Genomic DNA, 16,780 nt, shown 5'->3' with positions numbered 1-16,780 from the left:
ATAATCATTATTATACACTTTTTTTTGACAATTTAGCTTTAATTCAAATACACAATTATTATTTCATAGTATTTGTAAAGGATAAGTTTTTTCTATTCTAATAAATATTCAAAAAGTTCACAACCAGATAGAATTTCACGGCAAAGGAAAAAATATCCCAGGGAATTATTTTACTCCGGATAAAAATTTTAAACAACACCTACTATGACATTTTTTCCTCCGGATCAAATTTTACCCGGATATAATTTTGCTTTACATTTGTTAAACATCTTGTAGGTTAAATTTTAAAGTTAATTATAACTTTTAATTTACCTGCTTTCTTAAGTTTTCGGCCAAATTCTTTTAAAAATTGATAATTTTCATTTCGTAAAGAGTCAAATTTTAAGCATTTTCCCTTAGAATTACAATGCATTTTTGTAAATATCCGCCAAGGAAGTTTTTAAAGATAAATTAATTTTAGAAACATGATTGATTCATAGATTTTCCGCAAATCTAGAAAAATATATATTTTCAATCTTAAGCTAAGGGAAATAATTTGATTAAAAGGGTCAAAGTCACGTGGTGCTAATCATTTGAATAAAGTACCTTTCATTTTGTCATATGTCAAATAACAACTTATCTAAGAATAATGTTTTATTTCGTGTCAATTAGACCAATCAATGAATCATGTTTTACCACCTGTCAAACAGACTAATCAACGATTCATGTTTTATTTCGTGTCAATCAGTTGAGTCAAGCTCTTTTCAACTGATTTTTTTCAAATGGTTCTTACCAGCGTATTTGTTTAAGTCCGTACGGTGAACGTACTTGCAGTCCCAGCTTCGATCTTTATATTACATTATACTTATGATGGAGAAGGGGAAAATAGTTCAGGGACAGAAACGATCACGATACGGAGTTTGCTATATTTACTCTCGATCACGTCATTTTTACTCTAGTGGATAAGTACTTATGCCGTCAAAAATCATACCTCATCCCTTTATTTTCAAATTACTGTTCATATTCGGATCATGTTTACAATTACGACAAAGTGGAATATGAATGAAAACTGTTTTTAATATTTAAGGAATGACTGTAATATTTTTCCTGTCTATGAAGAAATAACATAAAAAATGTGGTGCACACTAAATAATCCGCGTAGTGGGTCGATTTAAAGTGTGCACCCCATTTTTTAAATGTTTTTTTTCGAATAATCAGATAAAATATTACATTTATTTCTCATAATTTAATTTTAAATTTAATTTTAAACCGGAGAAAACCATGAAATAAAATTGAAAAAGGAAATGAGGAATGTGTCAAAGAGACAACAACCCGACCGTAGAAAAAACAACAACAGAGGGTCACCAATAGGTCTTCAATGTAGCGAGAAATTCCCGCACCCGGAGGCGTCCTTCAGCTGGCCCCTAAACAAATATATACTAGTTCAGTGATAATGAACGCCATACTAATTTCGAAATTGAAATCAAGAAACCAAAATTTAAATAATACAAGACTAACAAAGGCCAGAGGCTCCTGACTTGGGACAGGCGCAAAAAGCGGCGGGGCCAAACATGTTTGTGAGATCTCAACCCCTCCCCCTATACCGCTAGCCAATGTAGAAAAAGTAAACGCAAAACAATACGCACATTAAAATTCAGTTCAAGAGAAATCCAAGTCTAATGTCACAAGATGTAATCAAAGAAAATAAACAAAATGACAAAAATACATAAATAACAACAGACTACTAGCAGTTAAATAACATGCCAGCTCCAGACTTCAATTAAACTGACTGATCATGAAAGATTATGATTCATCATATGAACATCAGGCGCAATCCTTCCCGTTAGGGGTTTAGTATCATACCATCATAACATATATGAGAAGAACATAACCCGTTTAATGCCAACAACTGGTTTTTAAATAAATGTGTTTGGTTCGACGCTTTACATCCAAAATTAAATTATTCGAGATTTAAAATACTAGACGTATAATACAAAATAATCGATCGATCAATCGTATTGACAACGTTGTTTACAACAGACACATGACATTCTAATGGTAACCAACTGCGCTCTTCTTCGGCTATAAACATATTCTCATACGAAGCGACTTTACAGTCCATCCAGGAATAATATCTCCATGCATCTTGGCAAACCTCCCTTATTTTTTAATAGTTACAGGAAATTTTTGATACCTTTAACATTTAATAGCACTAGATTGCACAGTGGTCATAATTATCTCATTTATCTATAAAAAATATCCAAACCTCTCACTTGTATGACAGTCGCATCAAGTTCAATTATATTGACAACGATGTGTGAACAAAACAAACAAACATAAAAGGTAACTCATAAGTTATTCATAGATGTTTCAACCTAACAATTGGTAGAAATATACCAGGATACTGATCAATGTAGTTGATTACTATGCTAAAACAGTTACAGCGTGAGCTACATGAGCAAAGACTTGATTCGTTATCTGAATGGATCGAAGCGGTTCGGTCATGCATTCAATGGTGCACAAAATCAAGGATAAACAATGATCACAGAGGTTTCTATCCTTTTCAATAAGTCTGAGGTTACAGGGGCGGATCCAGCCATTTTAAAAAAGGGGGGTCCCAAACCAGGACAAAAAAGGGAGAGGGATCCAACCACATGTCCCAAATCAAATGCATTGATCGTCCAAAAAAAAGGATGGGTTCCAAACCTCCGGAACCCCGACCCCTGGATCCGCTTTTGGTTTATGTTTATTTTGTTCTCTCTTCACAAGAAACATGATGTTGTTTCAGGAAACAATATTGTATATAAAATAATATAATAAATATACAAGTATCATTACTTTGAATCTCTAACTAACGAACTTGGAATTCTGATAAAACGATAAAAATCTTCCTTCTTTATAATGGATACCTAAACGTTATAAAACTCTTGATGATGAGACACATATATTCCATCAGCGATGTCAATCAGAGGAGAATTCTAAATACCTACTACAAAATCCTCTAATTTCGTTTCATTTTTTTTTGGCAGTAATAAAAGATTTATTAGACTTTTCTACACGTTACTCCACCATGGTACATGTAAGGTTTAAAGATCGATTACATCGTCTCATTTAAACATAGTTTTTCCTATATGTTTGCACGTGTTTTGTGAGCAATTCAGTGTTTTGGTTTTTTTACTGTTTATTCCCTTATAGTTAAATTGTTTCCCTTAGTTTGTGTTTGTGACCCGGATTTGTTTTAATTAAATCGATTTAGGACTCTTGAACAGCGGTATACTACATTTGCCTTTTTTGATACAAACATTGAATTCGTAAATACAAACTTCCTTGTTTCAGGTAATTAAAAATCTTAGTTCATGGAGAACCACACAGATTCCAACAAGAAAAACACCGAAGAAGATAGCATAAAACTATTGGCCTTTTTAGATCGACAACATACTTGTTGAGTTTGGCATATTGATATTTCAGCACACAGTCGGTATATATATTTATATTCTAGTAGATACTATTTGTGCACTGCTTTGGGGAGAATTGTATCGTGCGTACAGAACCTTCATTCAGACAAAAGAAAAGGCATGTTTTCAATTTTCAAACTTCACTTTCAGATATATTGATGATATCCTGTTACTTATTTATCCACATATCAGTAAGTGCTAGAATCTGATTATACCTGTGAGAATAAGGATACGACAGAAATTATACAGTCTTCTTGCTATCGTGATCTTTTCCCCTCAATAGCAATTGACACCACGGATGAACGGCTAGAACTCTATGACAAACGCGATGAAATTCAACTTTCCAACTATCAACTTTTAAATCTCCAGCCGTAACATATGTACCCATTGCGCCATCGTCAGATATTTAAACATCTTAATAAATACGGTGTGCTCGGGCATGTTTACACTGCATGGACACCGATGTTGATGAGAGAAAAACACCGCAAAGAATTTTGATAACCGAATTATTCCACAACGAACACAGCATAAATAACCATTAGGGAGGATATCAGAACAGTAGTGTCCCTACTATCCTATGCATAAAGAGCTAAATTGATGATTTGATCTGAAAAACAGGTCTCCAGGTATATATGCACACCAGAAAAGAAGTGTAGCTGCACTTCTATTCAGCATATTTTCACATCATATAACACTGTGAGGGAAAACTTTGCTATTCCAGAATTGGTAAATCTGACTTCTTTGTTTTACAAGATAACAGAAATACTTTTTGGCCAAGTGATAGAGAATAAACAAAAATAAATATCTCCATATACCCCAACATGTTAATGATGTCACTGTTATCACTAAAGCTGGTTAAAAGTACATTTCCCATCAGAAATTAAAAAAAAAATCCCATAGGGAAATTCAACTTTCCAATCGGAAAAAGTACTTTTCCAATGGGAATTTTAAGGTTTCTATCGGAACATCAGTTTCCCATTTGACATTTGCAGACATCCTTTTCCAATGGGAAATTCTAAATTTTCCTAGGGAATTTTTGTTTCCAAGGAAACTCATTGTTTTTCACATGGTAACATTCATTTTTCGTTTATTTTTTTTTCGTAATTTTTACAAGAGCTGTAAAATATCGTAACGAATTGACGGGTACTAATAACCGGGAGCAGTTCATAACATGTTCATTTGAAGGAAAAAAAACCCTGAATATGTAATTACACTAAATTTAATGTATTTCTATTATACTTGTACATTTAAAGTATTTTATTGTAACTAAATAATTGATAGAAACACATTGATTGAATTGCATCGTCGTTTATTGAGTAGTTACTATTGAACGTCCAGCGGCTGATTCTTCAATTTTAATCTTACTTTTACCATTGTTTACTTTCGATTACAATCATCTTGCATTTCATGTTATATTGTTCACGTAAATGATCAGAGCCATTTCTCGGTATTTATTTTATAGATAAAAATTAATAAATTTCGTTTAATGTACATACATGGGAAATCACCAATCGTGTTTAATGTCGTTTTCTAGCTAATTTCCTTGAATTTATGAAAATGACATTATAATTGTTATTAATATGCCTATTATTTTTCATCTACAAAACTCGATATATGTGTTTTTCGACACTAAAAAGATTTGTCCTGATAGTTTTTTCAAAGTTTAATTAATAAATTCCTAATCAGAAGTAAATTTCTATAAAGAATATCATGATACGACACACAAGCTCTGTTGTATCGTAACAACTGGGGTATATGTTCTCTTTGTAAGACTGTTGATATAAAAAAAAAAAAGAAAATGAAAGTTGACAATGACAATTCTTAAATTGAAACTATCTTTCTTGTACTTTATGAAGTCTGCTTATTAGGAATAAAGATATAAAAGGAACACCGTTGGTGTACATCATAATGTTAAAAAGAACTTTTTAAACCGTTGTGTTTTTCCTGACATGATACGACGTGTCCATTCATTTAACAAGATATTTCTGTATCCTTTGTCTATTGTATAGAAAATAAAGCTGGAACAAATTTATCAATCTTTATTTAATAGTTTAGAACCAAGTATAATTGTGGTAAAGGGAGGGAAGTCCAAAAATAGGGGCTATAATAGAAAACTAGTTGTACATCATATCTTTCTTTCTCTAGTTTCCTCCCTCACTTTTCTCAGTAAAACATTTAGCGAGGCAGTTGTCCCTTTGCCTTTGTGTCAATGTAAACTACGTTATTGCATGTAAAATTGTCAAATGTCTTTAGGGATAAGGCATTTCTTTTCAAGCATCCAGTGTGTTAAATTCAGTTTAGGGCTTCGTTTATACCCTGTGTTGAGTTTTTCACAAACAGAACAATGAAGAGATTTCAACATCTCCTGTCGTGACCACGGGCTTGACAAGAACTGATCTTTTGCCTTCAAATAACTAGTGTACAAACTTTCATTACTTCCCACGTGTAAAGCTAGTTCTTTAGGCGATGAAAAGTTTAAAGATGAGATAAAGGTACCTGTTGGTAAAATGTTTCTTATATTCGGAGCTCCTCGGTACTCTGGGAGTATGTCAAAACCGTCCTGATAGAACTTGTATGCCTTTTCAGTAACATAGTCTTCACATAGAGAATTTTCAAATGCCAAGTAAAATTTATAAACTTTATTTAAATCGTTAAAACAGATATCACCATTCCACAATGAACACTTTTTACCGCAAATTCCAAATACGTACATGTTGTATATCATATATTGCTTTCTCTTTCCCCACTTCATTTTTTTTGGTAAAATATATAGTGATGCAGTTGTCTCAACGCCTCAATTTGAGTTATAACATTGCATACCATATTGTTAAATGTCTGTGGGAATATGGCATTTCTTTTCAAGTATCCAGTGTATTAAATTCAATTTAATGCTTCGCTTAAACCCTGAGTTGAGTTTTTCACAAACAGAACAATGAAGAGTTTGCAACATTTCCTGGTGTGAATACGAGCTTGAGAAGAACTTATCTTTTGCTTTCAAATAACTAGTGTACAAATTTTCATCACTTCCGACATGTTTAAGATATGAAGCTAGTTCTTTAGGCGATGAAAAGTCTAAAGAGGAGATAAAGGTACCTTTTGGTAAAATGTTTCTTATATTCGGAGCTCCTCGGTACACTGGGATTAGGTCAAAACCGTCCTGATAGAACCGGTATGCCTTTTCAGTGACATAGTCTTCACATAGAGAATTTTCAAATGCCAAGTAAAATTTATAAACTTTACTTAAATCGTTGAAACAGGGGTCCTCATTCCACAATGAACACGGTTTACCGCACAATCCAAATACGTCAACATCTATGGTTTTATTCATCTCCTGCATGTACTCGTTCCTTGTTGATGAAGAATTGCAATGGCTAACTACCCAAGCAACATTTTTCGACTTTTGAAGGAAAATCCTTGTGTAGTTTTTCTCTGTTTGTATTTTTGTTCTTGCCAGTTCTCCGTACGGAAAATATATATCAGCATCTGATCTATAGCTGAGTACCCAATCAAATTTATTGTCCCATTCTTTTTTTTTTTTAAAGCTGGTGACTGTATATGTTTCAGACTCAACAGAGACGAATACCCATTTCTGATTTGCTGACTTAGCTGGCACCTTAAATGTACCATGAAGGCTAGTATGATAAAATAACACAGCATCGCTTTTACTAAATGAAGTTTCATCCGATGCTACACCAATCTTGCAATTCCTGAACGCACAATTCCTAAACTTGAATGTCAGCAAATATTTTGGTGTTTCCTGTGGGCATTTATTCCAAGTTATTGAATATATTTTCTTGTATATATGTTTATCTGCAATTTCTCTTGATTTCGTTTTTACCCATTGTATTGGAAGGATATTTTCGAGATAATAATTAATGAACAATATGCCAGTGCCAATTGACACCAGTGTTAAAAGTCCATACAACATGATTGTGATCTGAGAAAAGTGCATCTTGTTAGACCTGAAATATATTAAAACGATATATCTTAGATATTTGTTATACTAGAAATCTGATAATTTTGAGAGAAACAATTAAATAAAATAATGTCTACACGAAAGAATTTCATGTCAATATGACATGCATATGATTGAGAAATAATTGATGCAAAGCTATACTTTATTGTAATTTTAACATGAATAGGCATTATATTCGTCATAATATTTGTCCGAGCCAATATAATGCCTACCCATGTTACAATTACTATAAAGAATAACTTGCATCAATTATTTTAATTCGACGCATGTTATGTTTTTCCCCAGAAGGAATGGTTTTGAACAGCCAACAACACGCAGCAGTATCTATTCAAATATGTAAATTGCGAATTGTAACACATTGCAGTCATTGAATATATAACTACATGTTCATCATTTAAAAGATTAAAAGTATTTCAAGATAATGAAATACATGAAATGCATGCCTATTTGATGAAATTCCAGTCAGCTGTCTACAAACAATAACTTCAAACACAACCGACAAAGCAACACGAGTCGAACAATATATTAAAAGGAATAAACTTCAAATATCTACTTCTAATATGACTATACAACTCATCCATCTTTATTTTGCAGCATTCATCTTAATAACGTTATTTATAAACGATGGAATGTCTATTGTGTGTATATAAAGGTACACGTCCTAATTTGGCGACATATTTAGGAAAAGATGATTCAAGAAAAAGAAACTGTGATTAATTAATGGGCTGATATCACAGCAATGGTTAATAGGTAAAGGTTATAGGCTTGGAATTGTATCGATTATTGGTAAGCCAATCAAAACGCTTTAGTAATCGAAATCTCTTGATCTCATTTCTAAACTGGTTGGAGAAAATCGGACTATTTTAACAAATATCTACTAGTATTCAATGTAACTTATAGAATATTGAAAGAAAAAAAAAAAAAATAATAGTATTTATATATTTTAGTCTTAGATGTCTAGTTTAAAAATAGTTATTATTTAATAGTTATAAATTTTCAATTATTTTACATGCCTAACGTTCATATTTCATGGATATTGGTCATGATTTATAAATCTCAGAACTGTCAAGTAAAGTAAAGACACAATTCAAAATGTTTAAAATATGTCAAGCCATACTGAGAAAAAATGAGAATGTCAAGAATATGTCGAGAATTTCAAGACAGTATTCAAATGTCAAGAATTTGTCAAGAATTTTGTAAGACCATATTCAGAATATCGAAAATGTCGAGTAAAATTTCATACAAATTTGATATAAATGAGAATTGGTCAAGAAAATTAAGACATAAGTTACTTTTGGAGAGTGTCGAGTAAAAGTTCATGCAAATCAAGACAAAAACTGGTCTTTTCAGACTTTTTTACTTTTGTAGTGCATATAAACGCGTTTTTCAGTTTTTAGATGTATATGTACATGCATGTTGTAGCTGTAGCAAAACTCAATCAATCAGAGATGTGTGGTTGGAGTTCATAATTGAAAAATGCCCATTGCATTTTTTGTGGAACTTAATACATACGATGATGTTGAGTTATATTGCATTCTTTTGGATGACACGTAACAACAATCAATGTCGGCACCACCAGATCGCGTGAGATTTGACACGTGCACGTTGTACACTGCGTCGCTGCATATAGTAGACCAAAGAGAACGACGATACGTATATGTGTCAGTGCATGCACCGTCGTTAGTGAGAGAAATTTTTTGAAAACATATTCTTAAGTTATATTTAATTACATAACTTTTTATTGTTGTATTACATTGTGTAATCATGAAAACTTTTGTAATTTGATCTGTTTACATATAGTTGTTCATTGAATCTCGTTTTAGAGGAAATAAAGAAATGTGGAACAATTAGAACTCTTAAATTAAAAGAAAAATCGGGAATAAACTTTTATGATACATGTGATAATAATAAATTAGTTATTCTGATATTATCAACATTGTTTTGTTTTTTCAAATTATATATAAGCAAAACGACCCTGACTCGGCTTACCGAAAGATTGGTCGGTTAATCTATATTGAGTATGCGGCTATATGAGCGGTTGGTCTGTTGATAAGGTGTTATCAATAAAATCATTGCAAGGTTAGTATGTTTCATTGTAAAATTTTTAAAAGTTATTTTTATCACAAAAAAAACCCATTCATGTCTGGCAAAAGAATTCAGTGTATTGAATCTATCGGTGTAATTTTTTTTTTCTAGCTTTGAAAATTATGAATTATTAACATATAAAAGGCCACGAAATCACGAATGCAAAACAATTCAAACGTGAAAACTAACGGCCGAATTAATGAACAATAAAATTAAAGAAACACATATCATGTATAACAAAGCAACAAACGGCAAATACAGGTTTCTGACTTGGGACAAGCACATACATATAGAATCTTGCGGGTTAAACATGTTAGCGGGAGTTCAATCCCCCGTTATCTAGAACAACGGTACATCAGTACAACAACATGTTCGTGAGCATTCAACCCATCCCGAAGCTGGGACAGTGGTGTAACAGTACAATTATTATAAACATAACAACCTGCACAAATCATTTGCAATTAGAATTAAAAAGATCGGTACGAGACACACACAAAAACTAACAGTAGACAACAAGCATCGTCATAAGAGTATATGCAATTACTGGAAGTTTGCTGAAAGCTGATTAAAACTAGCACTGAAATAAATCTTGTTCTCCCAGACAGAGTTATCAATCAGTACACAACGCGGCAAAGGATTTAAAAAAAAAACCAGTCCGAGAAACGTTTGGTTAACGTTGTATATAGATGTAAGAAGATGTAGTTTGAGTGCCGATGAGACACATCTCGATCCAAGTCATAATTTGTAAATGTAAACCATTATAGATCAAAGTAATGTCTTCAACACGAAGCCTTGACTCACACCGAACAGCAAGCTATAAAGAGCCCCCAAAAATGTCTAGTCTAAAACCATTCAAACGGGAAAACCAACGGTGTCTTATCTATTTAAAAAATACGATATTCCTGCATATAAATCCATATATATATACAATGAACGTTTTTGAAAGTGGACCGAACGTTTTGACCATCAAATTTTCCGATAGAAATAAACTAGTGACCACAAGATTTTAACAGCCAGTGCAGGACTCGCACGAACGCCAGATTTAGTTAAAGGTTGATATATTGACGCGGTTTGTAATTCATGATCACACATATTTAGAAAGAAAGGGGGAAAATCCAAACACTTACCGGCTAATCACAAACGTTGTTGCAAATAAACTCAAAATAAAATACCAGGACTAAATTTAGTATATACGCCAGACGCGAGTTTCGTGTACAAAAGACTCATCAGTGACGCTCGAATAAAAAAAATGTCAAATTATCCCCCCCCCCAAAAAAAACCCAAAGAAGTTGAAGAGCATTGGGGACCAAAATTCCTAAAAGTTTTGCCAAATACAGCTAAGGTAATCTATGCCTGAAGTAGAAAAGCCTTAGTATTTAAAAAAATCAAAATTTTGTAAATAGTTAATTTATATAACCATATCAATGATAATTCATGTCAGCACAATGCTGAATACTGGGCTGGTGATACCCTCGGAGTAAATAAATCTCCACCAGCAGTGGCATCGACCCAGTGGTAGTAAATAAACTCATCATAGATACCAGGACTTAATTAAGTATATACGCCAGTCGCACGTTTCGTCTCCAATGACTCAACAGTGACGCTCGAATAAAAAAAGGTAAAAAATGCTCCCAAGAAAAACGACGTTGAAAAGCATTGAAGACCAAAATTCCTAAAAGTTAATTTATAAATATAACTGTTTCAGACCGTATGAGTATTTGGACCGTACGCGTACGGTCTTGACCGTATGCGTACTTTTTCAAAATATTCCTACGGTCGGATCGTTTATAAGTTTATAAGTTACAAATGCATATAGTTGATCAACACAACTCAACTATCAAATTAATATAAAAAAAGTTCAATTGTAATTCAAACAAACACTTTATATTTTAACTTTGTTTAAACGCGAATTAAATCTGGTAATCTCTTGTCGATCAGTAGTACATTACTTGAACTATGATCACTGAAATTGAAGATATCCGAAGTAAACATAGTGTGGGAGGACATTTGTTTTATAATATTTAGCAACTTTACCAAAACATGCAAATGCAAAGGAACATGCATAACAAAATACTTGAAAATGTGAAAAATATTACGTTACTTGAATTGTGTCACCTTGGCCGAGAGTAACACAATAGGATTCAGATATACAATTAAACAAACATTTAATTTCAATTGTTCGTTTGTTCATTTTATCTATCTAATTGTAATAAATTATCAATAACAATTTGCAAAACTAAAAAAAAGATTGTGATAAACGCTTGTTTTAATTAAACCCATATGATCAAATAACATGTATGGTCAGTTCGTACTGGACCGTACGCGTATGGTCGGACCGTACGAGTATACGCATACGGTCCGGACCGTACGCGTACGGTCCAAATACTCATATGGTCTGGAACATTACCATATCGATGATAATTCATGTCAGCACAAATTTGACCTGATGACGTCAAAGAATTTTCTATAATGCAATTATTGCATATAAATAAAAAATGAATAAATATATTGCATTCATATAACATTTTATACCAACTGAATATAAAAATGCATTTAAATGAAAATTTTATCATTTGAATGAAAAATTATGCCATTTGAAAAAAAAAACCATATTGCAGTTAAATGAAAAATTATACCATTTGAATAAAAAATATTGCATTTATATATAAATGAAAAAATATACCTTTCAAATAAAAAATATTGCATTTAAATAAAAAAATAAACCTTTCAAATAAAAAAATATTGCATTTAAATGAAGAAATATACAAATTGAATAAGAAATATTGCATTTATATGAAAAATGTGAACAATACCATGCCATAATTTGCGGAAGAATTTGGCGAAAGAAATATATATTCAACGATATATTTTCGGCCAGTGCAGGCCTCGCACGAACGCGTTTAGTTAGCGGGGTGATATTTTTACGCGTTTTGTAATTGTTGGTCACCCATGTTTGGAAAGAAAGTGGAGAAATCCAAACAATTACCGACCAATTACGAACGTTCTTGCAAATTTGACCTTATGACGTCAAAGGATTTCCCATAATGCAATTATTGCATATAAATAAAAAAAACTACTATAACAATTGAATAAGAAATATTGAATTTAAATGACATGTCATATCAACTGACTAAACAACTTGCATTTGAATGAAAATTTTACCATTTGAATGAAAAATTATACCATTTTGAAAAAAAAATATTGCATTTAAATGAAAAAAAAAGCCTTTTGCATAAAAAGTTATTGCATTTAAATGAAGAAATATAAAAATTGAATAAGAAATATTTCATTAAAATGAAAAATATCAAATGTTTGCGACCAATACGATGCCATAATTTGAGGAAAGATTTGGCGAAAGAAATATATACAACGATTTATTTTCATCCATCTTGTTTATTTACTTTTTCGGGTTTCGCGGACTTCACCTGATCGTACAATATTTGGAATTTACGTTTAACTCGTTTAGATTTTGACAGAATATCAAATTGTATTTAATAGCTATCGACAACAAAGGACTAACCAATACATGTGCTGCTTGTATTGTTTGACAACATGAAATGGTTGAATGGCTTTCGTCACATGTCACATAAAGGATTAATTAACCACTTTGCGACGGACGTGTTCGAATAATTCCAAAAAATTGTGCCCAATACGGTTAAGGTTATCTATTCCAGGGATAATGAAATCCTTAGATAATACTTTGATTTTGAATTAAGGTAGATCATAAGTATATATTTTTTTAGACAGAATTTTCTTATAATTTGCCAAAATGAAGATTTTACTAAACTTTTGTCAAAAATGTAATAAAAGGTATGGGTCACCGTGCTATTTTTTTAAGCAATGAGTCGTTGAAAATTGCCTAAATTTAGTTAGTTTGTTCATGAAAAAACACATTAGTGTGCATAAAAAAAAATTCAATGAGATAGAACTTTGAAATAAGTTGTCAGAAGATAGGTTTCATAATATGTTTTAAAAAAATAATAAGAAAATATGGTGTCACCGAACTTGTTTTCTTGCTACAAGTAAAAAAAAAACCACTATTATCCCAGTATAAAATATTGAGTTATCTCTCCTCAAACGCCTCATTTGAAAAAAATGATTTTAAACCAAAATAAATTGAAAATTGTTAAAATAGTATGAATAACACAATAAATTAACAAGCTTCTTCATATAAATAAGCAGTATAACATTATATTTCAAATATGTTTCTAAATTTGCAGATTTATGCAAATAAATAGACCGATTTAGTACTCTGATTGTCCAATCAAAGATGGCGGTCCACAATGAATCTACCTTAAAACGGCCAAAACACGCGGTGTATACTAGTATCTTCTGGCTGATACGATATTTTAAACTTAGACTCGCAAGGGATGATAATAAAGTCATCCTTTCTACAATTTTACGGGCAATATTGCATAGGATTCGTATTATTCAGTATTTAGTTTAATATGTTGTGTTTTGCATGTTTTGGATACTCTTTTTGTTGTTTTTTTGGGGTTAGGTTTTCCATTTTCTTTTTTTTATCCTTAATCTTGATTATCCCTTAAGTGTCATATCTTCTTCTTTCGCGAATGAAAAAAATAACATGTATTGCCTTACAAGATGGCCGGCATGGTTAAAAATAGAACATAGTGGTGAAATGTAGATTTTGGCTTATATCTAAAAAAAAAAAAAAACAGAGTATTTAGAGCAAATCTGACATGACTAAAATTATTCACCATGACATTATTCAGAACGAAATATGAAGAAAATATTTACAGATAAAATTGAATAAAAATATTACAAGTAGTATATATAGGAAAGGTAAGTACGTTTTTAAAATAATGATTGTACATTCGAACTTTTACGTAATACCACAATCAAAATCAAAGTTATATTTTCCTTTAACAAATAGCATATTTTCTCAAATACTAGTACCGTGTGTTCGATTCTGTTTTCGAGAATAATATATATCAAGACACTTAAGTTCAAACATTTGGATGCATGGAATGCATAAATACGTTGAAATTATAGGCGTCATCTGATCATAAATATAAAATTGAAAAACAAGTAAAACAACAAACCAACCAAACTCAAAGAAAATTACAAAACGGAGAGTCATATATCATGCATATCAAATACCAAAAGCAAAATATCAAAAACATGAAACGAATGGATAACATCTGTCATATTTCTGACCATGTATAAACATTTCAGGATGTAGAAATTGGTGGATTAAACCTGTTTTGATAACCAGTTAGCTCACTTGTATGCCAGTCGCATAGAATTTCATTATGTTGACAACAATTGAATTAGCTATAAAAATGTGAATCTTAGTATACTTTCTGTAAAAATAACAAAAAGGTTTTAAAGGAGTTGATTAACAATTATTCAATACTGTATAAATATGCGTGTGAATATGCACAAAAGACAAAAAACTTACTTTACATATGTCGAACAAAAGATACTTCTGGGTAAATTGAAAATGCAGAAATCAATACTTTCAAGTAAAATTTCCAATGGTGTAATTAAACAAACTGCTTCTAAAATTATGACCATTTTCGGACGATAAAAAATATACTTTAATTGGTGAGCTATAACTTCAGAGTCCCAGAATGTTTTCATGACTTACCATTAGTTCCGATCAACCGATTTAGAAAAAAAGTGTGTCTCAAGATTGTCCTAAACGTATGACTTCGATAGGCGAGCCTCACAACGTGTTACCATGTAAGACATGCGTGGAAATGATTTATGATTTATGATAGACCTTATATAATCATTAGACATGTATCATAAGAATATTTATTACATAAACAGACGACATATAATTACGTCACATGATGTCTTGATGGATGTTTCATGAAGCTACACCTTTTATTTCTTATACTTACACCAAGTCTATTGCAACCAAGTTTCAACCACAAGAGAGTTTAAGAGGCTTTTAATCTAAAAGATACAAAATCCAAGCCTCCAGATTGCCCATGTGCATCGTCACAATACAATTCCAGTCCAGCTGGTCAAATTATTACTTGTAACTTTGGCATCGTTAACAATGAACAACCAAGAGAGTTGTTAACCAAGGGACCAAAATATGGAATCACCCAGCCCATCAACTGGAATAAGAATTTCAAGTTACTGATGGATGCAGTTGAGGACTATGCAAGAAAATGGGTAAAGCGCGAACCAGACGAACCAGAACTTGACACTTTGTCTGAATGGATCAAAGCTATTCAATCATGCATTCAGAGGCGCATACAACAACTACGATGTAATATGAGTGCTAGAGTTTCTAACCCTTTCAAGAATCTGGAGGTTGTGGATGCTTTGTCCTTTTTGCATGACAAATATGTCGTTGATCCAGCAGATAAAGCCTCCAATAATATTGTCTTCATATATAAAAAACATTATTTGCAATGTCTCACTACAGAGCTTGGAATTGATAAAACTACTGGTAATCCTACATATTCTTTAACATCATTTATCAAAGAGGAAATGTTACAAAATCATAAATCTGTCCTTCCTTCTTTTGGTATCAACATCAAGGAAAACGAAGAAAACTTGCCTTCATTATACTGGTTACCTAAATTACACAAAACTCCAAAAAAAGAACGATACATAGCTTGGTCTTCAAAATGTTCGACTAAACATCTTTCTGAAGAACTGACTACTATTCTTTCGACAATTAAAGATGGGCTTCAAAAATATTGTGAGGAGAAATATTCTACCAGTGGTGTTAACCAGATGTGGATTCTCACAAATTCGAAAGATCTACTGCTTAACATTCGATCACAATCTTTGCAATTTTGCAGCAACATAAAAACTTTTGATTTTTCTACGCTATATACTACTATTCCCCATGCTCAGTTGAAAGATCGACTACACCATCTCATAAAACAGAGCTTTTTCTATAAAAATGGAAATCGTAGATACAAATTTCTTGTTTTGGGTTACAATATTTCATATTTTGTAAAGAATCACACTGAATCTTCCAGCAAATATACTGAAGATGATATTATCAAAATGCTGGACTTTCTGATCGACAATATATTTGTTGAGTTTGGGGGATTTATATTTCAACAAACAGTCGGTATTCCAATAGGTACTAATTGTGCACTCCTGCTGGCTAATTTGTTTGTGTACTCGAATGAAGCAGAACTCATTCAGAACCTTCTAAAAGACAAAAAGAAAAAGCACCTTGCGAAATTCATTAATTTTACTTTCCGATATATTGATGATGTTCCATCATTGAATAACCCATATTTCAGCCAATACTTATATGCATCTCATATATCCCAGTGAAGTTGAA

At 31.9% G+C, this 16,780-nt stretch overlaps 2 protein-coding genes across 2 annotated transcripts; both read right to left on the bottom strand.

Moving 5' to 3' along the window:
• Positions 1-5,501: 5,501 nt before the first annotated feature.
• On the bottom strand, positions 5,502-15,208 carry LOC134694886 (glycoprotein 3-alpha-L-fucosyltransferase A-like). The gene is made up of 2 exons (XM_063555990.1): positions 15,107-15,208; positions 5,502-7,396 (listed from the first exon to the last, which is right to left on the bottom strand). Exon 2 carries the CDS (start codon positions 7,384-7,386, stop codon positions 6,262-6,264), a length of 1,125 nt encoding a protein of 374 aa, XP_063412060.1. The 5' UTR covers positions 7,387-7,396; positions 15,107-15,208; the 3' UTR covers positions 5,502-6,261.
• Positions 5,674-6,147, bottom strand: LOC134694233 (glycoprotein 3-alpha-L-fucosyltransferase A-like). Its single transcript, XM_063555233.1, has one exon. It carries the CDS (start codon positions 6,145-6,147, stop codon positions 5,674-5,676), a length of 474 nt encoding a protein of 157 aa, XP_063411303.1.
• Positions 15,209-16,780: the final 1,572 nt, after the last annotated feature.

The sequence above is a fragment of the Mytilus trossulus genome, chromosome 13 (assembly GCF_036588685.1).
Source record: "Mytilus trossulus isolate FHL-02 chromosome 13, PNRI_Mtr1.1.1.hap1, whole genome shotgun sequence".
Taxonomy (NCBI): domain Eukaryota; kingdom Metazoa; phylum Mollusca; class Bivalvia; order Mytilida; family Mytilidae; genus Mytilus; species Mytilus trossulus.
This window is presented reverse-complemented; position numbering and strand designations above follow the sequence as displayed.

What these genes read in the sequence shown, in the direction of transcription:
- LOC134694233 (XM_063555233.1), bottom strand. Translation starts at nt 6,147, where the DNA reads ATGTACGTATTTGGAATTTGCGGTAAAAAGTGTTCATTGTGGAATGGT.
- LOC134694886 (XM_063555990.1), bottom strand. Translation starts at nt 7,386, where the DNA reads ATGCACTTTTCTCAGATCACAATCATGTTGTATGGACTTTTAACACTG.